At 43.2% G+C, this 23,899-nt stretch overlaps 1 protein-coding gene across 1 annotated transcript; it reads right to left on the bottom strand.

Moving 5' to 3' along the window:
* Nucleotides 1–2,593: 2,593 nt before the first annotated feature.
* Nucleotides 2,594–20,870, bottom strand: Adh1-ps1 (alcohol dehydrogenase 1C (class I), gamma polypeptide, pseudogene 1). The gene is given in 10 exon segments (NM_001447515.1): nucleotides 2,594–2,781; nucleotides 3,678–3,760; nucleotides 3,763–3,815; nucleotides 9,160–9,295; nucleotides 10,262–10,522; nucleotides 10,682–10,901; nucleotides 11,030–11,117; nucleotides 13,591–13,729; nucleotides 19,549–19,650; nucleotides 20,778–20,870. Coding segments are annotated over 10 exon segments (1,152 nt in total). The 5' UTR covers nucleotides 20,817–20,870; the 3' UTR covers nucleotides 2,594–2,750.
* Nucleotides 20,871–23,899: the final 3,029 nt, after the last annotated feature.

The following is a 23,899-nucleotide window of genomic DNA, read 5'->3' as shown; positions in this document are numbered from 1 at the left end:
GTTTATTTGCATAGGTTATTGAAATTACCCACTATTATTATGTTGAATCCATCCCTTTGTGTCCATTTGTAGGGGTAGTCCTGATGTTAAGCTCCTGTTCCCCAATTGGTTCTTAATCTGTCAGTAAAGAAAGCCATGGGCCAATTGCTGGGCGGAAGGGATAGGTGGGACTTCCAGGTCCCTGGAGGCAAGCAGAGAGATATGAAGGAGGAGAGGAGAGTTCCACAGGCCTCTCTGATCGAGAAAAGTTGACCAGCCATGTGAGATCCCGAAACTGAGTGGCCACACAGCCGCTCCTACAGGCGTGTGATCAAGGGGGTTAGTTTAGGGCGGCGAGCGGTATGGAGCTACAAGTATTGATGAGGACACGCTTTTCCAGGTGGGAGACAGTAGTGACCAGCAGTTGTGCCGAGAAGGTAAGTTGAAAAGGAACAACTGTGTGTGTAAGTGCACGCATGCACACGCGCATCTTTTATCGTGGATTCAAGGGAAGCTGGGTGGGGGCTGTAGTGCAGCCCATTCCCTGAGATAAGGCCAGGGATCAAAAAGCTACACACGACATCCATTAGTGTTTCTTTTATGAATTCGAATGCATGTATGCATTGCTTTTTCCATTGTTGTATCATTTTTTTTTAAAAAGGAAGATCTTATTGTTTCTACTGGTCGGGTCTGAGGGTATAAAGTCATTCAAGGGGGTCATGTTGGTGGGAATGTGAGGTCACATTGCATCCATAATCAGGAAGCAGTGAGAGATCGCAGGATACAGCACACTTCCCCCTTTTACATTTTACTCAGTTATAGACTCCAGTGAAGCCAAAGAACAGGGTCAAGGATGGGAAGGACTCAGGCAAATCCTTACAAAAAAGTGGTATATGGGGGAAAAGTCAGCAAAGCAGAAAGCTTTGCTCCCCCCCACTTATTGTCCTAGAGATTGACTACAGCCATTAGAAGAAGCCAGGGATACTCCAGAGTGTGTGCAGGTGACCCTTGGATCATCACAACACTAAAGCGCACATTACTGAACGGATTTAGGAGACATGGGATACATGAAGTACAGTGAACATATTAAAGTCATGCAGGAAAAGCAGGCCCAAGAACTCTGTCAGCCACACCAGACCAAGGCAGTGCATGCCTTCATCTGAGTCCTATAACGAGGTAACACCTAGCATTAAGATAAAGATAGCATTCACTGACCACTCAGGATATGCATTGAGAGACCGTCAGGCATATGCTTCACAACTGTCTCGGGGCCTTAAGCTCAGCTCAGTCTCTCGTGTTGAGATGGTGTACTCAAACTGCCATCTGCTCATCTACCCCTTACCTGTCTAGGTCTGTGTCCTGGCTGGCTTTACACCAACTCGACACAAACTAGAGTCATCAGAGAGGAAGGAGCCTCAGTGGAGGAAATGCCTCCATGAGATCCTGCTGTAAAGCATTTTCACAATTAGTAATCAATTAGGTGGGGGGAAGCCCAGCCCATTGTGGGTGGTGCCTTCCCTGGGTTGGTAGTCCTGGTTTCTCTAATAAGCAAGCTGAGCACGCCATGGGAAGCAAGCCAGTAAGCAGCATCCCTTCATGGCCCCTGCATCAGCTCCTGCCTCCTGGATCCTGCCCAGCTTGAGTTCCAGTCCTGACTTCCTTTGGTGGTGAACAGCAGTGTGGAAGTGTAAGCTGAATAAACCCTTTCCTCCCCAGCCTGCTTTGTGGTCATGGTGTTTGCTGTAATGACAGAAACCTTAACTAAGACAATCTGCCATCCATTGATCCACCCTGGTCCTGCCCTGTTGTCTCTGTTCTGGTCTCAATCCCGACCCTGAAGCCTGACACTACAGTGGTTCTCAACCTATGGGTCATGACCCCTTAGAGTTTCAAATGGCTTTTTTCCACAGGAGTCACCTAAGACCACCAGCACCAGGAAGCATAGATATTTACATTAGGATTCATAACAGTAGCAAAATTACATTGATGAAGTAGCAACGTAAATGATTTTGTGGTCGGGGGTCTCCACAACATGAGGAACTGTATTAAAGGGTCTCAGCGTGAGGAAGGCTGAGGACCACTGAAAAGCAACAGCTCAGGTTGGCTTGTCATCAGTACAGTTTAGTTCTACTAGTTTCTCTGCTTCTCAGTACCTCTAAAACCCCCTGATGTCTTGTGGCCCCTTAACTCATGAGAGGCATTCTACAACCTACGAATATCATAAGTAGAAACATTTGCTGGGTGATGCATGATATGTGATCTGAGAATTAATATTAATTCCTAAAATTGTGGTAAAGCGGCCTATGCTCACCTTTGCCAGACTATCAAGAAAAGCTGACGTATCTGACAAATTGTTGCCATAGGAACAGTGGTCCCTAGTGAGCTCATTGTTACCCAATAAATGCTGAGACTGGGGAAAGACACAAACGTGCTTGTCTATGTTGCTGACAAAAGCATCTGGGACGGTGGGGCACGGACTCTAAGTAGGTTTTCAGTACATACAGGCTGTGCAAAACAGAACACAGCTCAAGTGGGCCTTTAGCGTGGATACATATCTCATCGGCGATCAATTCCTGCTTCCCCTCCCTTTGATAGTTAGCCTGACACCCAGACATGAGTTTTGAGATAGTTTATTTTCTTTAACAGTTTTAACTCCTTAAAATTGCGTGTGTATGTCTTTCCAGTTCTGATCGCCATAGTTCGCAGTTTAATCCTCAAGGAAGTAAAGAAGCACAGAGAGCACTGTGGGGATGCTTGTGTGCCAGCCACCATCAGGGTCTCATAGAGAGGACGCAGCGGATGCTGAAACGCAAGAGTAAATGCTGATGTGACTAACGGAGGTAGCCCAAAGCCATTACAGCCATTGCACATAGCAGAGGGGAGAGACTTTCCCGCCTTCTCCATTTCCCAGCTCCACTCTCTCACTGCCCCTCCTCTTATAGACACTGAAAATACCTGTCATCAAGGCCCGCAGAGACCTGTCAATCATGAGGTCTGAATGGACCAATGGGAATCATGCAGGATGGCAGCAGACAGCCCCAAACAATCAGTCCCTCAGCTGTGGGTACATTTTACTCCATGACCTCTTGCCACTCCTCCAGTGACCCCTGCCTAGTCGGGTGGGAGCCAGAGTAGTAATTCCCCAACATTTTTCTATTTTCTAATTGTGAAAGGCCATGTGAAGACAACCACTGGGTTGCAGTTTGAATAGAAATGCCAACCATTTTGCTGTTTCTCTCAGCACCTGTGGCGCCATGCTCTTGGTCACCGCCAGATTATAGTCATCAGGAGGAATGACGGACATCGTGCTCTCTGTTAGCAAGCTCTCTGATGGATAAGGCAGTCTGTAGCCACCATTCTACAACGCTCATCAGTTTACATTTCTATTTATTTGTTCTTTTAAGCAAATGCTTATTCCTAACCAATGCCTACACTTGACGAATTATAGTTGAGGCTGGTGTTAGAAATCAAAATGTGATATTCAAAAATTCACCAGACAAGTTAATTACCATTTACTGTCACAAGTCCTCATGAGGGTAATAGAAAGTTATATGGGAGCATAGGGGACTTGTCATAAAAATTTGACTGAAAGTCACATGTATGGATGGCACTACTCCCAGGAATGTCTTGTACACACACACACACACACACACACACACACACACACACACACACACACAATTCACACAAATACTTACCATTTTCCCTCTCGCAACAGTTTGAATCCTTCATTGATTTCTGGAAAAGGCAGCCTGTGGGTTATAAGAGGTTCTATGTTGAATTTTTTTGTACGTAGTCAGTTACTAGTTTAGGGATGTCATCTCTGGTTTTATACCCTGTAGAAGGAAGGAAAGGACCAAATTAATGGGATGAGAAATGTATCAAAGCTGACTGAAGACTCCAGAGATTAATTATTATAATTAATAATTTATAATAAATTTGATAATTTGTAAAATTATCAAAGTATTCATGGATACAGTAAGCCATTCATTTCCCTATTTGTCCTTTACCCGAGTACCAAAGCAGTTTGTTCCATAGAAGAATCCAGTCACCGATAGAATGATAATTACCAGGGCCACAGGAAAGCCCTCCTACCTGATGCTCTCATGGCTAGAACCCATGTGCCTAAAGCTCTTCTTTGCCTTGAGGGTCCTAACCATTTCCTGCAATGCCCACTAGCTGATTGATCTGGGTTGCCAGGCTCATTTCACTCAAGATCCTGAGATTAACTCAGATCAAATCAGCTGGAAGCTGAACATTATAGGAAGTAGTCAGTGTCCTGAAAACAATGGAGTTGTGGGCCGATGGTCTGTGAGCATGACTGCGTTGAATCTGTTACTTCTGTTCTTTTACAGAGAAGAAAAAATACCAGCACAGACTCATTTGAGAGCATACACCCAATGACCTAAGACCCTCCCAGAAGACTCACCTCCTAAAGGCCACAGAACCTATCAGTAATACCATCCTGGGGGCCTCGCACACCTGAGGGACACTAAGGATCCATACTTTAGAAACAATGCAACATCTGACGATCGCACAGCTCGCTGGTTATGCAGGTTTTCCCCTGACCTAGAAACCTCTTAGCATAAAACTGGAATAAGAAGGTGATGTCTGTTACAGCTTCTTCCATCTATAATGAAGTAATTCTTTTGTTTATAACATTTTAATTTATTATTTGGGAATTTAATAATTCTTTTTAAGGGTCCAAGTCTATTAGTTTGATTCATTGGTGACTGAGCACCAACCGTTAAGTATCTGCCATGCCCTTACAGCACGCCATTACACTTGCACATGCGCTCACACTTGGTATTGTAAATAGCACCAGGAGAAACACACGGCCCAGCAGGAAGGGAATAAGGCAGTTTGTAGATTTCAACACTGGGGCTATAGTAGCTGATAAAAATAAAGGCACAGAATTGGGGTCTGGAAATGTGGTGGCCAGGCACAAAGCTAGTAAACCCAGATACCTGGAGACAACACATTCACTCTTCTGGCAGTTGTGTGGGATTCTAGGGTTCTCCTAAAAGCATGGATGAGCCTCTCAGTTAGCACAGTGCCTGACAGGAAAGAAACTACAAAACTTGAAGAATGTCAGTCTTATCAAAGGAAGGCAGCAAAGACTCTTGTCTGGGGATAAGAAAAACTGGAGGCCCATGGTCTAGTGATGGCCTGACAGGCAATTCTTCCCCTGATGTTTACTTCCCAGCTTTTCTAGCTTGCTGAGTGGGTACTGCTCTTGCTGCAGACTGTATAGACCTTTTGTGCTGAACCAGAAGGCTGTACTTGATAATCCCTGAGTAGTCACAGACATGGGTCTGAACCCTGTGGTACACACTTGAGGTCATCTTGGCTATACAAATCCCATATCTTCCTATTTGAGGTGAGTTTCAGTTTCTTCTTCCTGTTGCTTTGATAAAAAATATCCTGACTTGGGCTGGAGAGATAGCTCAGTGCACATGCCCTATTCCAAGTGCTAGGTCTCATTTCACTCAAGATCCTGAGATTAACTCAGATCAAAGCTGGAAGGTGAACATTATAGGAAGTAGTTAGTGTCCTGAAAACAATGGAGTCTGAGGACCTGGGATCAATTCCCAGCAACCACATAGTCATTCACGACCATCTGTAACTTCAGATTTAGAGGCTCCAAGACCCTCTTCTGTTTAGTCTTTGAGAGCACCAAGCACAAAAATCATGCATATGCAGACACACAGCAAGGCACTCACACATAAAGAACAAATAAATATTTTGACAGAAGTAAAACAAACATCTTTTTCCTATAAATTAACTACCACAGGTTATTTATTTTTTACCTCAACAGAAAATGGACACAGATGGATGGTTAGCTGCAAAGAAAAGCCTAGCTATTCTCAGCACTCAGTTACTCTTTATATGGGTTCGTTTGGGGGAGTTTTACACAGTTAGATAAGTTTTGAGTGTCTGAAAGTTGAAAGTTTTATAGTGAAAGACTGGTCAGGGGAAACATTCTCTCTGTTATATGATCAACTGGGTAGCAATCCAACTTCATATTCAACTCCCACAAAACCGTGTCAAGGAAAAATGGAGAGGGCCCCAGATATTCAAGCCAACAAACAAACACACGTTGCCACCAAAGCAAACCCAAACCACTTTATCTTTGGTAGTCTCAGGCCTGTTTTCTTGGGTTGTGGGTTATCGTAGCCAACACCTCAACTGATGGCTTATTCTTTGCTTATGTGTTAAGTGCTTAATGTATATATTTTCCATTTAGTTCCCTCTCTATAAGAAAAGCTACTGCCTAACCAAGACTGGGATTAAGAGTTTGAATTGCTTGCTTAAGGGTAATGCCCATGGAGAACTCTGATAGCCCAAAGACAAGTTTTTCAATTCCAGACCTTAAATTAACAATCAATCGATCAATAATTAATCACCAATGGCCTGTCATCGATCACTAATCATGCTTGAGCATTCTGGCTAAGGCTAGGGTAAGAGATAATATGAACTGTACTGTCTAATAATAAGGCAATGCTAGTCATATGTGGTCGCTTACATTTATTTATTTAAATTTTAGGCAAGGTCTCAGGATGTTGCCCTGGCTACCCTAAAACCTACTCATTATGCACATTAGGATAGCCCTGAACACACACAGATCCACTTCCCTCTGTCTTCCCAGCACGTGGAATAGGCATGTGCCACTGCAGCCACCATAGTTCTTTGAACTTAAATAAAGTAAAATTAACCATAACTGATTCATCAGCCTTCCAGCCTGAGTGGCCAATAGCCACATGTGAGACCAGATCACAACATTAGATAACATGGCCTCAGAACATCTAACACTGCACTGGCATCCCGAGACATGTTAGTCTTGGAAGCATGTGGGGTATGTGATCAGTGATGGAATAGAATCTAGAAGAATGCAGATCGATCCATGCTTATCACCCTGTACAGAGCTTAAGTCCAAGTGGATCAAGGACCTCCACATCAAACCAGACACACTCAAACTAATAGAAGAAAAACTAGGGAAGCATCTGGAACACATGGGCACTGGAAAAAATTTCCTGAACAAAATACCAATGGCTTATGCTCTAAGATCAAGAATTGACAAATGGGACCTCATAAAACTGCAAAGCTCCTGTAAGGCAAAGGACACTGTCATTAGGACAAAATGGCAACCAACAGATTGGGAAAAAATTGTTACCAATCCTACAACAGATAGAGGGCAAATACCCAAAATGTACAAAAAGCTCAAGAAGTTAGACTTCAGAGAGCCAAATAACCCTATTAAAAATGGGGTTCAGAGCTAAACAAAGAATTCTCAGCTGAGGAATATCGAATGGCTGAGAAGCACCTAAAGAGATGTTTGACATCCTTAGTCATGAGGGAAATGCAAATCAAAATGACCCTGAGATTCCACCTCACACCAGTGAGAATGGCTAAGATCAAAAACTCAGGTGACAGCAGATGCTGGCGAGGATGTGGAGAAAGAGGAACATTCCTCCATTGTTGGTGGGATTGCAAATTGGTACAACCACTCTGGAAATCAGTCTGGAGGTTCCTCAGAAAATTGGCCATTGCACTACCTGAGGACCTAGCTATACCTCTCCTGGGCATATACCCAAAAGATGCTTCAACATTTAACACAGACACATGCTCCACTATGTTCACAGCAGCCTTATATATAATGGCCAGAATCTGGAAAGAACCCAGATGCCCTTCAACAGAGGAATGGATACAGAAAATGTGGTACATCTACACAATGGAATATTATTCAGCTATCAAAAACAATGACTTTATGAAATTCATAGGCAAATGGAGGGAACTGGAAAATATCATCCTGAGTAAGGTAACCCAATCACAGAAAAACACACTTGGTATGCACTCACTGATAAATGGATAGCCCTAAATCTCGAATTACCCAAGATGTAATCCACAGACCACATGAAGCTCAAGAAGAATGACCAAAATGTGGATGCTTCACTCCTTGTTAAAAGGGAGAACAAAAATATCCATAGGATGGGATATGGAGGCAAAGTTTAGAGCAGAGAGTGAAGGAATGGTCATTCAGAGCCTGCCCCACATGTGACCCATATACCAAAACTAGATAAGATTGATGAAACTAAGAAATGCGTACTGACAGGAACCGGATATGGATCTCTCCTGAGAGACACAGCCAGAACATGTCAAAGACAGAGGCAAATGTTAGCAGCAAACCACTGAACTTTGGAAGAATTAGAGAAAGGATTGAAAGAGCTGGAAGGGTTTGCAACCCCATAAAAACAACAATGCCAACCAACCAGAGCTTCCAGGGACTAAACCACTATCCAAAGACTACACATGGACTGACCCTGGGCTCCAACTGCATATGTATCAGAGGATGGCCTTGCTTGGCACCAATGGATGGAGAAACCCTTGGTCCTGCCAAGGTTGGATCCCCAGTGTAGGGGATTATTGGGGGGGGCAGTAAGAGGTGTGGATGGGGAGGGGAACACCCTTATAAAAGAAGGGGAGGGGGAGGGGATAGGGGGCTTATAGACAGGAAACCAGGAAAGGAAATAACATTTGAGATGTAAATAAAGAAATATCAAAAAACAAAACAAAACATAGGTCTTTGAGAAATTTATTAAGTTGATGTAAAAAAAAAAAAAAGAATCTGGAGGTATGTTGAGAAGAGAGAATGAACTGTGACCAACATTGTAATGATCTATTTTGTTTTAAGATAGAAAAGTAGGTTAAGTATCAAGGTGAGAACGCAGGGATCAAATCAGTGATATATTTCTCTCATGGGGGAGTGGTCCATATACCATCCATGGTTTGTCACCCAATACAGAAAGTTCGGGTCCCAATAGGCACCTTCTTTATCTTATCAGTGTTAGATTCGTACTGTTGCTTCTACAAGGAACTTACTACTTTTGGGAAGACAGACTTATCCTTTTTTGGATGTTGGAATAGGGCCTTTCTCTGTATATCTGAGTGCTGGACCTGACTATGTGCAGTCTAGACTGGGCTTGACTGTGTGGCAGACTTTCTGCTTCTGCATCCCGAGTGCTGGATTGCAGGCATGAGACACCATGCCTGCCTCACCTTATCATTTTTGATACACTGTCTTGCCTTCTATTTCTTCCCGTTTTCCTTTCTTGTTTCCTTCCAAAGAGCATGCAGGGGGACTTAGGGTTCTGAAAAGAGAGAGTAAACTGAGGGGCCTACCTCCCAAAACAGAAGATTTTAGAGTTCTCCCAGGGAGAAGCAGCACGGGGTCAAAAGAGAGCTGGGAGCCGGTGGGAGCCACTCCCATAATTACGCACACTCCGGAGCTCCTGTTGCATGACTTCAAAGCCGAGACCTAAATGCAGAAACAGACTGGTTAATGTCTCAGCAGCATTTACATGTACGTGTAACTTGTAACTGGCCTGCTGAAAGTGACAATGTTCTAAGGAGGCCCTTGCACCTCTCCACCAGACAAGCAGACTATTGAATCAAGTAAACTCAAAGAAATGGGTGTTTTTTCATAAGTCTCATGCTAAGAGAAGAAAAGGGCACCAAACAGAAGGAGCATTTGTCTCCTGGAGGGAGATTTCACACAGATCTGACAGATTGTCAGTCTTCCTTACAGGATGAGACTGAAGTCCAGACAAGAACTGGCCAAGGGTAGGTAAGATCATACCTTGACTAGGACTGCTTAGATGTGTGTATCTGTTTACACCTTGCTTTCACTTCAGGACCCAGAAGATTGATTTGGGGTCCTTTTGTCCCTCTTCCCAATGTGGCCACATTGAATAAATCTCCCTTTTCTGTTTTCTACTTTAGTTTGGCCTTTTTAATTGGCTATTGAGGATGGGTAGTCAGGCATGACATGGTGCACAGTTTGTGTCCCGCAAGTTGATAATGGTAAGGTATACTTTCAAGGGGAATGTGGAAGACATTCTATGATCAAACAGCCATAGTATGTTTACTATGATACCTTGAATAAGTTGTTTAAATCCACCATGATTAATATCATAATCATTAATTCAATCGTTAAATGAAGATAAAGTTATTAATTATCTAGAAGGGTGATCTAAAAATGGGATAGAATAGGCTAATAGCTCAGAACGATGCAAGGTATAATATCAATGTGCTCAAAAATGCTAGGTAAAAATTTATAGCCCTATATTGGGACTGGGGGATGTAGAATTGTGCTTAGTGTGCTGGAGGCTCTTGGCTCAATTTGTAACAATCCTCCCAAATAAAACAGATTACAGGAAATCCTGTTCTTTCTGATGTGAATGAGTTGATGTGTTGTGGCCCCCATTGTGTCCAACACACGTACCATCGTTTCAATCAGTCCGATGGCCTCAAAGGCAAAGTCAACACCGACACCTGTCATTTCCTTCACCACCTTCTGAACAGGTTTCTCGAGCTTTTTAGGGTTGAGGCAGTCAGTGACCCCCAAGGCTCTTGCCCGAGGAAACTTCTGCTCGTCGGTGTCAACCCCGATGATTCTAGATGCACCGGAGGCTTTGCAGGCCATGACGATGGCTGAACCAATTCCTCCAAGTCCAAAAACCACACAGGTAGAGCCAGGGGTGACCTGTATTTTTAAAGGATTAACCTTTGTTAGACTTTGAACAGTGATCTTTTATTAGTAGGAAACAGAGGGGAAAATCCCTTCAGTTTTGTCCGTGATGAAGGAGCCTTCTGACTATGTGACTCCTTGTTTACTAAGCCACCTGAAAGGACACAGTCTCACCTGAGCTGTGTTAAACACAGCTCCAAAGCCTGTCGACACCTCACAGCTTATAATACAGACTGTGTCCATAGGAGCTCTGTCATTGATCTTTGCCACAGCGATCTCATCTACCACGGTATATTCTGTGAACGTGCTGGTTCCCTGAAGGTGATAGATTTTCTTCCCTCTGCAGGTAAATCGGCTGGTTCCATCCAACATTAATCCGGTTGGAGAGAGAATACTGCTCCCCAGACACAGAGCAACAACGAGAAAAAGAAAGAAGAAATAAAAAGACATTATCAGGGCTGAGTCAAAAATCCTGGGTGAGAAAAGCAAATGAGGTGAGAAGTCAAAGAATTTGAAACTGACTTTTGTTTCTTACAGAAGTTGCCCTTGGGGTGAAGGCAGTAGATGCATTCTCGACATTCTGGGAGAGGGAACATTAAGACTTTGTCTCCTGAAGATAAAGAATAAAGAAAGTTATGGGGAAAGTTATGACAGACCTGAAGAACGGTTAATACTGCTGGGAACTGGTTTTGGCAGATATCATCAATTTGTCCTAAGAAGAGTTGTGTGTAGCATTGTACTTTAATTATCATTTCATCATGGGATTAAAATAATCACTTTTAATATAAATAGATCTACAAGATAGAAGAAGAATCTGGATATTTACATGTCATCACATTGAGGTTCAAAGGTAAGAGACAGCTACCGCTAAGAGTGACCTCAGTCTTTGTGGAATATAAGACTTGTCGATTTGGTTCAGTGTTCCAGGAGAAAAGTCGAACTGGACCTTAGTAGAGTTCAATATTTTTTGGAAGAATGAATTATACACGAGCTAAATTAAAAATCAGTACTCATTATGAGCTGTTGCATTGTGTTAGAACTCGAGGAAAGGCAGCCTGTGCCCTCAATCCTATTCTGCCATTAAGTAGCTAAATCAATAAAACAAGGTAATTGATCTTTTTCAGAGCATCTATTTCTTTATACATGATTGAGATCACTCTGTCCCCTGCCCTGAGTTCCACCGAAAAACTGGGTTTTCAGCCTGATCACTCCCAAAGACTTGACTTTCCAAGTAGCTTTTGACTCCATTTTGAGTATGATGACTGTGCTCCTAAGTGAGACAGGAAGTACACCATCTGGTAGACCTCAACCCCTCCCAAAGCCTTTATTTTCATTTCCTTTAGTTTTCCAGTTTTGCCTCTTAGGTCCCTAGAAATTCCTTGCCACTGCAACCTACATATATATTCATTCTGTAGTCCATACACTCAACACCCAAATGCATCTACTGTGTGGTGTATAACATGGGATCACAGAGCTAAGCTCAGTAATTGGGATGGCAATCAACAACGCCTGTTCAGTCAGTGCTTGATACCAAGGCAGTCAGCAACGTCTAGCAAACTGCTGCAAAGAAAGCTGTTGTACCACGTGAGCATATTGTTATTCCGTACATTCTGATAATGTGGGAAGATGCAAACATGTTCACCCACATTTCCGACATAGCATGCTCACAATGCACATAAAGGAAACTGGAAAAAAAAACCTATGACAATGATAACTATATTATTATGATAATTATTATAATATTATTATGATAATTATTCTTGCTAGAAAAATGATATTATCAAGTGTTTGAAACATGAGGTTTGTAGCATGGGGAAGGTAAATATAAATTCTAGAAGAAACTCTTACACACGATGCTACTCTGCACAATTAAAAAGATTAGGGCATGTGGTGTGTGTGTGTGTGTGTGTGTGTGTGTGTGTGTGTGTGTGTAGAAAAAGGTTTCTTAATCATACATATTCTAATGTTTAACAATACTGTGAAACATTGTATATATTGTACTTATTAGTTTAACTTAGGGTAGGCTGCTGTGAGGAACACAGCCTTGTGCTTGGTAGGCACGTATCACACTACTGAACTCTGTCTTCAGTCTGGGATTCTGAATCCCAGGCTGTGTATGTCTTGTACTATATCTGGTGTCTGGAAGCAGTTTGATGATTTTGTCAATATCCGATGAGTTTTAAAACTTTTTTTTGTTTTTGTTGTTTCTTGGATTTTAGCCCTGGCTGTCCTACTGAGTATGTAGACCAGGCTGGCCTCTAACACTTAGAGAACTGCCTGCTTCTATCTCCCAAGTGCTGGGATAAAAGGTGTACACCACCACACGTGGCTTGAGTTCTGAGACCTTTGTTTTACCTCAGGGGAAGAATCAGAGTAGGAATTAGGAAAGGAATTGGTACTATATTGTAAAGAATGGATCTGCCTCTACATAGAGACAGGCCCTTGTCTGATCCTGTAAGAGCTAATATGCAGGGCACCCACAGATGATGTGCTTTTCCTTTCCAGCATGCCTGAAACATAATGCCATCCCCCCAACTCATCCGAGACTTGGAGTCTGCTCACCTCTCTGAGGGCAGCCTAGGAAGACCTGACTATTTCTTCTTTTTCTCTCAGATGCTGGTCATAGCCTAACTGTGCTCTTACACTCCATAATTTAATGCATCAGGTTTCCCTGTTCTTTGTTCTAAAGCGCTCCTCCTCAACTTGTGGCCATCTGTGGGTAGGAGGCTGACGTCCATACTGCCTCAGCACAAGCAACATGACATCATTCCTTCTCTTTTCCCTTCCATCTTGCCTGACCTGGGGTTTCCCCTTTAGGCTCTAATAAACTGTCTTCACACCGCCATCTGATTCCATTCTTTGTCCCCAAGCTAGTCTGTGATTGCTCTTGAATTCTTTTCATTAATAAAACTAAAAACATGAAGAGGGACCCTGATTTCTCTGTTATCACATGCTGGCTTTGCTGGGGCTCCCCATGATTTCTGGGAACACCATTCTGCTGCCTATTAATGTTCTAATTGGCAGAGAAGCTGAACCTATTCCTGCATACCTACAAGGCGTCGGTATCCCGCCCAGGTACCCACCTGGCTTCACAGTAGTCACACCTTGACCAATACTCTCCACAATTCCAGCTCCCTCGTGGCCCAGGATGACAGGAAATGGCGTTTCCATTTTCCCTTCTAGGATATGATTATCAGTGCCACAGATCCCAGAGGATATGATCTGAAAGATGATTAAGTAACTGCATATAAATTGCCTGGTGACAGAAAAACAAAGTCACTGTGTTCTCACCCATACTTGGATGCTGGCATCAAATCTTCAGTTTTGCATGCTTAACTTGGAGCACGTGTAGAGTCAGGTGTACGGGTCAGTTTTTAATCAACTGCATGCAACCCAGATATAACAGGGAGAACATCTTAATTTAAAAGGTGCTTTTCAACAGATTGTTGTCTTAATTAATAATTGAGGTGGGAGGGCCCTGCTCACGGTGGGGGTGCAATCCTGGGCTATTGGTCCTGGGTCGTATAAGGAAGCAGGATGAGCAAACCATTAGTGGGCAAGTGAATAAGTAGCCATTCTCTATGGCCTCTGCTTCCGTTCCTGCCTTTAATCCCTGCCCTGATTTCCTTCAGTGATGCAGTGTGATCTGAGCGTGGTGAGATGAAATGAAGCCATTCCTTCCCGGATTGCTTTTGATTCTGGTGTTTTATTACAGCAATAGGAATCCTAGCTAACACACCAGGAAGGAGCCACTAGGGGGAGAGGGAGGAAATGCTTTAAAGGGAGAAGGAATAAGGAATAGAACAGAAGTGGAAATGAAAAGGGAAGGAGAGGGGTGTTTAAGTGTAGAGGGAGACTCAAAGGTAGGGCGGAGCAAGGATAGTTAACTCTAAGGTTATTTTAAAAAGCCATAGGGAAACATACTATTTTCTAAGCTTTCTAAAAGTGTGTGTGTGTGTGTGTGTGTGTGTGTGTGTGTGTGTGTGTGTGTGCGCGTGCTCCCAGAAGCCATAGGTTGACAATTAAAAAGTCCAGTGCCAGGTCTGGGACCCCCTCAACCCAGAGTTTTTGGTCATGGGAGCCTCGGGGCCGCCTCAAGCAACATAAGTTTGAGACAGATCTTAGTTGTTGGGAAGATCTTATTACTGAAAAAAAAAAACCCACAGTTTTTTCTGTAAAAATGAAGCTGGTACTGGTTGGGATGCTTTCTCCCTGACGGCTCACTCTCCTAGCACTCCAAGGGTCTGTGTGAGGTACTGTGAGGGAAAAGTCACCAATAGTTTTACCTTTGCAAGCTGCAATAATGACCAGACTGGTAGCATGTGCCCATGGGTGTAGTAGTAACATGCTATGGGTCGACCAACCACTTTCTGATTGTATTTATGTGTCTGGTACCTTAAATCTGGCCAAAAAGCCATAACTGGGAGCACATAGGCTCCAGAGGTAAGCCTGTTACGATTGGTTTATTGCTATCTAGACATCATATCAAACTGTCCTCAAAAGACATGCATTTACTCGTAGATTAGTGCAACTCTCACACCTCTTACTGCTGTGAATGAAGAAAGTCACAACTGGTCAAGGTGCTGATCATGCATGTCGCATGCCCTCCTGTAACTGGGACATCAGTGTCACACAGCTCCCCAGGGCTGGGGTGATATTGTGGAAAAGGGTTGGAAAGATTGTGAGAACCCAGAGGTTGAGGAAGACCAGGGAGAAACAGTGACCTCTGGACACTGGAAACACTGTACTCACAGCAACTGTGGCTACGTGTACAAAATCAAACCATTTAGCATTTCCGGAGGAGGGGGTTCACAAACCCTCAAGCCTCACTGAGGAGCTATTGACTGTTGGTAACTGCTGAGTGGGTCAGTTTTCTTTAGGGCTACGATCCTTGGGAGGTCAACCATGCCCCAGTGGCTGGCTCCCCACCATGCGTATGAGAGCAGCATAAATTCAACATCTCAGTGAGATGTTAAAAAAGAGAAGGATATGACGTAGGGAGAGGATGGGGAGGTGGCCAGTGAATCCATGAGGAGTTAAGGTAAGAGTGTGGGAGGTGAATATGACCAAAACATAGTGTGTGCATGTATTAAAAATATATCTGGTTATAAAATTATTGTGCCTTTCAGAGAAAAATACAGTACATCTTCAAGTCTACAGGCAGAGTACACTCTAATGCCCAGGCTACCTACATTTGTGATTTTATTGTGCCCAAAGCACTTACTTCCTCTTGTCTTCATGGTTTTGCCCTGACTGTCTTTTTTTTTAAATTTTTTATTATATATATATATATATATATATATATATATATTTTACTTACACCTGACTGTCTTAATATGGCAAAAATCATTAAGTTGTGTCTGGTGCTTTGCTACAAACAGTTAAACATTCTATGGGATGCGGTAAAGTAGACAACAGAAACTTTAGAGTCTGTTTTGATACAAAGCCTGGGTGATATCGCAATGCTCTCCCTGCCTCCCAGAGCAGGCGAACAGTCTCAACCCCAAGGCTGTTTGCACACGCTCCTCATGCTGCTTCCTGTTTTCTGACACAAAGGAACACGCGGAAGGGAAATGGAAAGACCTTCAAACGAATCTTCAAAGACTCCTCTACAGTGTACAATTTTCTTGCTTTTTCTTCGTGCCATTGTTTCCTTTCTCTAGCTGTTCCAATTTCAAAAGGTCAGTTAGTTTTCTTCCAGGGTAGAGAGATTCCACAGCTGGATTGGGTTGGAGGCAAGTCAGATCAGTTTCAAATCGTGTATTTCACTTGGAACATGTTGCCAGCACCAACAAGTTTTATCTAGACATTCTGTTTATTTTCACTGGCTAGCAGAAATTGATCCCTGGAGCTTTCCAGATTCTTTGTCAAATTGCTCTTCTCTTTTGGCAGTCTGACTGCTCACATTGATTTCCTTTATTCCTCTGGGCTCTTTGGGGGATGGGAGATATTTATCTGTTTTCTTGGTCCGTTTGTTCAGGCCTTTGGTTCAAATAGCTGACCTACAATCCCATTTCTCTGGATACTTTTGTTTATCTGTTTGCTGCTCTCGAATGCCCTCTCTGGCTGGTCTTCAGGGAAATCAGCCTAGTCTGGTTCACAGCATTTCCCGAGATTCAGGTGCTCTTAGCATGGACTGTTGTTTCTTTGCTTGGTTCTCTGTGTCGAGCTTGCTGCTGCGTTGCTCACGGAGTTTCCAGGCCTCTCTTAATTGCTTATCCCCAAGTTCTCTGATATGGGTTTGGTGTGATTTGCCCCTGAGAGGTTCATATTCTAGACTCTTGGTCCCCAACAGTACTGACAGCTAGCAATGCTTTTGATTGATGGGCTCTAGTACAATACCCTCACGAATGGCTTAATGTCTTTCTCAAGAGGTTAGATGGAAAGACTTGTTAGGATGGTTCATCAGTTAGGAATGCTTTCTGCTCTGGCAGGGGACCTGCATTTCCTTCTTAGAACCCAAGTTAGGAAGCTCGCAACAGTTTACAATTCTAGCTTCAGTGTATCTGATGTCCTTTTGTGCTCTCTAGGGGCACACAAGTATACATAGATACATAGACACACAGAGACAGACAGATATGCACGTGTGTGTGCGTGCACACACACATACACACACACCCACTTTAAAAATGAAATACATCTTTTAAAAAGAGACTAGAGGATTGAGGATTTGGCTCAGTGGTAAAGCACTTGCCTATCAAGCCCAAGGCCCTGGGTTTGGTCCTCAGCTCCCGCAGTGGGGGTGCAGGGGTGGTGGAAAGAGACTAGATTAAGTTTTAGAAATAAATTAGTCTAGCAGGACTGGTTTAGTTACCAAGAGAGTTGAATATTCCTTCTCTGCCTCCTTGTAAGAGAACATGAGCCGCTTACTGAAAACTTGTTACAAATTAGCAACACACTCTTAACAGAAAACAGACTGAAACCAGTCTTTTTTGGGTTACTTCTCAAGATATGGGTCTTCCCACACTCTTTTCCAAACAAAGTTTGCCCAACTAACAGAGAGGTGCAGTGCTGAGACCTCTAACTTGTTTCTTTCCATGGCTAGAACATTTATGTAGTGTAGAGTTGTGGTAAAGACAAATATCTCCCTAAAGTAGCAAGTCTACTCCATGAGCAGGGGATTGGGACCATGGCCTTTTTCTAGATAGTGTATCTTTTACATATGAAGACCCCAGCTATCCCCTAATATAATAGCATTTGGAGGTGGGGCCTAATTTCAAAGCTTCCTGGTGAGGTTGCTCTCTTTATGAAGAGAGAGACCCAGAGCTTCCTTCTTTCCTCTCTCTCTCTCTCTCTCTCTCTCTCTCTCTCTCTCTCTCACACACACACACACACACACACACACACACATAAAGGCACAGCAAGAAGATGATATCTATCTAAACCAGGATGAGAGCTTTCACCAGAACTCAGCCCTGCTGGTGCCCTCATCTGGGAGACTTCCAGACTCTGGAACTGTGAGAAAACGAATCTTGTTTAAAGAACACGGATGAGAGGATTCTGATGGCTGCCGGAGCAGGCTCAGCCCTCATTTGGCCCTGACTGCTACAAACTTTTTCCATCGAGTGAGAATGGGAAAGGAGAGTGGCCCATACATCCCTGGTATCATCTATCTGTCCTACCTGGAGTGGACAGTCCCTCGGAGGACAGTGCAGGAGAGTGAGGCCAGACCTCTTAGGCCCCGTTCCCACGGGGAAGAGCATGTATTATTGTCTAGGCTGTTTCCTAGTGATGTAACGGAGTACCACAGATTGGGTCAGTCTTGCACTATCAGTTTCTTTGGCTCACAACTGGAATCTGGTGAATCTGAGAGCATGCTATCTCTCATCCAACAAGGGCCTCCCTGCTGTTACAGTAGGGTAAACTGCAGGTGAATGTGTGTGTGAGTCAGGCGGGTGCAGAATCGTGTTTTTATTAGGGGCCTATAAGTAATCTCTTCCTACAGTCGCAGCTTTAATCCATTTATGAGGGTGACGGCCCTTTAATCTACACACTCATTCTTCAGAGGCGCTGCTGTAGAACCATTGTGTTGGCAACTACACTTCAGCACAAGTTTTGGAGGACACCTATAGCTTTCAAATGGCTACACGCCAGCATAGCTCTATAGCTATCAAATGGCTATACATCCGAACAGCTCAGGAACTGTGGGAGAAGGAGGTTTCAGAAGCAATAATTGTGTTGACTTTCACTAATTTTAATTTCTGTGTATGTGGGTACATGTATACATGAGCTTTCATGTGTGTGTGTGTGTGTGTGTGTGTGTGAGAGAGAGAGAGAGAGAGAGAAAGAGAGACAGAGAGAGAGAGAGAGACAGAGACAGAGAGAGAGACAGAGAGAGAGAGAGAACTTCCTGAGTGTGTATGTGTTTATGGTGCCTTCGTGTGTGTGTGTGTGTGTGTGTGTGTTTGTCACAAACACACACACACACACACACACACACACATGCCAGAGGCAGAAGTCCAAATATCTTTTCTCATTTGTTTCTCTGGTTTTTGTTTTGTTCTGTTCTGTTTTTGAGACAAAACCTCCCACTGGAACAGAAGCTCATCAGTTTGGCTACCCTGGTTGGCCATGAAGTTCTGGGGAGTCTCCTGTCGAGAGCTCCTGGCTACCAATGTGCACCTCATGCTTGCATAACGAGTACTGCACTCACAGAACCAACTCCCCAGTTTGATGTTTAAGTCTAAAAAGCAATAGAATTTTTAAAATATCACTGACTACCTGGTATTCACATATATCAAGTTTGTGACATTTCTACAAAATGCAGCCACCCACTTGACTATTACTATATGCTGGTATCTGTCAATAATGATAGGAAGTCTTAGCTCTAATATAGACTACCATTTTTCTTTTTTTTTCTTTTTTTTTTCCTTTTTTTCGGAGCTGGGGACCGAACCCAGGGCCTTGCGCTTGCTAGGCAAGCGCTCTACCGCTGAGCTAAATCCCCAACCCCGACTACCATTTTTCTTAAATTATAAAACCATTGCAAACATACATATACACAATCCACGCCTACTCCACACACTGTCGTTTGCACTCACCTTAACTCGAACCTCACAAGCCTTTGGTGGATCAACTGTAACCTCCTCGACAGACAGGGGGGCATTAGTGGTCCAGGCGACAGCTGCCCGGCATGTGATGACCTATATGCATACACGAATGGAGTCATAAGCTGACCTTACTGGTAATGAGCTACAAACAGGTGAGATGTGGCGACAAATTCACATCTCCCGTCCAGGCAACCATCCTGCCTATGTCCTTTTGACAATTGTCTCATCGGAGACAATTGCATGTATATTTTATGTCTAACTGGTTTAGATAAAAATTGAAATAAAAAGTTATAGTGGGATATATATATATATATATGTGTGTGTGTGTGTGTGTATGTGTGTGTGTATGTATATTTTACTGTGCACATATTACACATTCTTTTAGCTCCAGAGAGCCGATCAGAATTCTTAGCTGGTTTCTCTATGTTTAAAATGTCACAACATATTAATGCTGGCTCATGAAATCCAAGTCTGCCCTGTGAATTAAGTTTCTGCATTTAATTAATACAATTTCTAATGTTAATCACTTACTTAGAGATTATAATCTGTCATGCAAAGGACATTGTTAGAGAACGTAAGCACCACCTTGGAAGTAAAGCAAGAATCGTCATCCATTTCATTTTCCTAACCAAAGTCCGTCCTCGTGAGATATGACCTGGATCATTTACTTTGCCATCATAACTTACCTCCTCTGCCCTACAGCATTTATCCATTTTAGCCTGAAACTCTCCACACAGTTCAGCTTTCTGGATTGATATTCCTTTATAGTACGCATTTTGAAGATACACATTGAAGCATTATATTTTATTTTTTTAACTTTTCAGAATTGTCTACACTGTTTGTTTCTTTAGTGTTTCGACACAAAAATAAGGGGGGAGGTGGGAACACAGCCTTCCACTACTACCAATTATGCCATTTTCCTAATTTAGGACAATCATAAGGGTCAGCACATGTGGAGTGCAGTGGAGAAGCCTCACCCCAGGAAAAACACCTGCGTGATCATAGTGTCTCCCCCTTTGGGCAAGCTTCTGTGTTATTTCTTTAATTAATAACAGCTATCTTATCATGATTTTTGACAGAAATGCTCTAAAATTGACTTGTAAATTATAGTTCTTCATCATGTAAAGCATGTTCTCAGCACAGCCTTAAATAGTAAAGTGCATGTACATTACTAATTATGACCATTCAGGAATATATTCCAAGAGCAAACCCTGACTTACATCGCCAGATGTTTTCGTGGTGTGGCTGTCTCGTTCCATTGTTGCTTCTGGAAGGTTCAGACTGGAGAGCGCTCTGTCTCTAGCTGTTTACCTGCTGAACTGAGCACAAATGTTCTCTTCTACTCCAGAGAGACTCAGAGGAAATTATACACTAACCCGGGAGAGAGTGGAAGGGGAAGAGAGAGATGGAAAATCCAAAGAGAGAAGGATAACGGGAGGAAAAAACCATCGAGGAATGGTGAGGAGGAAAAATGGGTGAAGCAGAAGCAAACAAGGAAAGGAAGTGGTTGTTTTAGAAGAAAAGAGATGAAGGAAAAGTAACAACTTATTCTGCACCGAATCATGTGCACATCCTGTCTTCTGATCCTGCACACCACTTCTAGACTACCTGCTCCTTTCTGGAGGAACCCACCAAACTTCCTAAAGATTTATAGGTTTAACTTGTCCCAGAGTTCAAAGAAGAATTCCTGTTTCAGATGCTCTGAGTTTGTGGATGGGCTGGGGGGATTATGAAGAGGGACGTACTGAACTGTGAGGAAAGAGAGAAAAATGAGAAAGAAAGCTACCGACTGATGAAGGGTGTTCGGGAGGAGCGAGTGTAAGAAAGTGAAATTAAACAGGTTGTAGATCTACCTGCCTCGACCTGCCGAGTGCCGGGAGTACAGGAATGTGCTTCCAAGCTTCGCAGATTTAACACTGTGAAAGAAAACCACACCAAGCATGGATACAAGCGGGAAAACAAGAATCATCGAAAACACATACATTACATTTTAAACTGCACAATCAATGAGAAGCCATTTTTCTTTGACAAATATTCCCTGGGGAAGTATAAAGCACACATCGACTCACCCCGGAAAGCGAATGCAGGGCAGACTGAAGTAACGATTGATTGCACTAGAGTCCAACTTGTTGAACCACTGAGTTTTTATTGGGGTTACTAACAGGGAAGAAGCATCGTTTGCAGAAACAAGGATGGCTCAAATGCAGTTGCATCAGCATCCCCAGGTGACATCCCTGGAACTCTCTGCATGGCTGGCACAGGAGCTCCACAGTCGCAGAGACCGCTCTGCACCTTGCTGGTCAGTCTCTCTTGAGCAGCTGCTTACTGCTTCCACGACCCTTGGGAAAGGTCACGGAGAACCCCGTAGGCTTCAGTTTCCCAGCCGTGTGAAGCTCCCTCCATCCTGACTTTAGCCAGCTCCTTCTCTCTCTCCCGCAGTGTTTCAGGTCACAGGAAGATGCTGTACTGTGGAGACACGTCGCATTTCAATGCCTGTAATGCGGTTGGGCTTTACTTTGGATATTTCCCACAGCTGTCGCGTCTTCGTCATCCTCGTTCCTTTCGCGTCCTCTTTCTGATTAACCATACGATGAATCTCGTGCGGTCTCCATTAGTGTAGTTGGCCATTCTTCACCTTGGGCTTCCGAACCACTTACGTCCCTCCTTGAGAGTCTGTCTTTCTCTCCCCAACAAGTACCACTTTGTCAGTAATCTTTTTCCTTCTCTCCTGGCACACGTGTGGCATTACCCATCCACATTTGAATCAATTTAACTTGAAAAGAAAAGCTAGTCTCCAAGAGTAGCAAGTGACCATTGCTTCCCGGAAGCATGGGTTTCAGCAGTGATCAACACACTTGCGGTCTTACCTTACTCTGCCGACTGCTCCCGAACTTCTGTCTTGAGCTGCTACCTTCTGGCTAACGTCTTTGAGCTGGTTTGCCATCTGAAGGCTAGCCTGCCTCTGGAGCTAGGTGGCTTATGGTTGCATTTGCTGTGTCTTATGAAGCCTTTTTTTTTTACTGATTCTAGAAGCAAGAAATGCAACTCGGTATGAATACATAGATATAGTAGTTAAAACAAGGAATGCCTTCGAGGCTCATGAATTCGAACTTTTGATCCCCAGCTGGCAGTGATATTGGGGGTAACCTTTAGGAGGTTGATCCTTGCTGGAGGAAATACATCACCAGGATCTTCCTTTTTGAAGGTTTATAATCCCACTCTGCTTCTTATTCTCCTCTGAGTCTCTGTGTGTCTGTGTCTGTCTGTCTGTCTACCTTTCAGCTTTCTGAATGTATCTGCCACCCTGACTTGTCTTCCTCACCATGATGAATCATATACTAAAATAAACACTTTCTTCCTTAAACTGCTGTTGGTCATAGCGTTCTGTAACATTGCTGTTGGTCCTGCATCTTCAAGTCATTCGTCTGATTCGTCTATAGTGGAAGTTACCAAATATGAAATAGGAGAATGTGGTGTTCTTTGCTTTAGCCATCAAAACAGTTGCCTTGCATAAATTCCCCAGGACTTCAACCCTAAACTATCTCCTATTTAGGTTAAAGGTTGAGCACATACAATTCTTTTGCAGTCTAGTTAAAGTGGTAAACATAGCACAATTAGAATTAAAACAATTCCTTTAATTATCCATTGTATGAAAGCTCCTTAGGGAAGGAATAGTGAGATGTATTGTTTCTCCTTCATTTCCTGACTGTGATTTCTGACACAGTAAAATGTACACATTCAGTTCTCTGTTTCTGGCTCTGGACATAGCACTCCTGACTTTCAGGAATTTTTCCAATGAAGAACATGACTTGCATAGAACTCCTCAGGCCTTGAATATGCTAGGGTATAGGAGAATAGGGTATAGAAGAATAAGGTATAGGAGAATAGGGTATAGGAGAATAGACTATAAAAGAATAGGGTATAGGAGGAGAATAGGGTATGGGAGGAGAATAGGGTATAGAAGAATAGGGTATAGGAAAAGAATAGGGTATAGGAGGAGAATAGGGTATGGGAGGAGAATAGGGTATAGGAGAATAGGGAATAGAAGAATAGGGTATAGGAAAATAGGGTATAGGAAAATAGAGTATAAAAGAATAAGGTATAGGAGGAGAATAGGATATGGGAGGAGAATAGGGTATAGGAGAATAGGGTATAGAAGAATAGGGTATAGGAAAATAGGGTATAGGAGAATAGGGAATAGAAGAATAGGGTATATATAAAGGCAGACCTATCAGAATCACACCAGACTTCTCGCCAGAAACTATGAAAGCCAGAAGATCCTGGACAGATGTCATACAGACCCTAAGAGAACACAAATGCCAGCCCAGGTTACTGTATCCAG

The sequence above is a fragment of the Rattus norvegicus genome, chromosome 2 (assembly GCF_021556685.1).
Source record: "Rattus norvegicus strain SHRSP/BbbUtx chromosome 2, alternate assembly SHRSP_T2T, whole genome shotgun sequence".
Lineage (NCBI taxonomy): Eukaryota > Metazoa > Chordata > Mammalia > Rodentia > Muridae > Rattus > Rattus norvegicus.
This window is presented reverse-complemented; position numbering and strand designations above follow the sequence as displayed.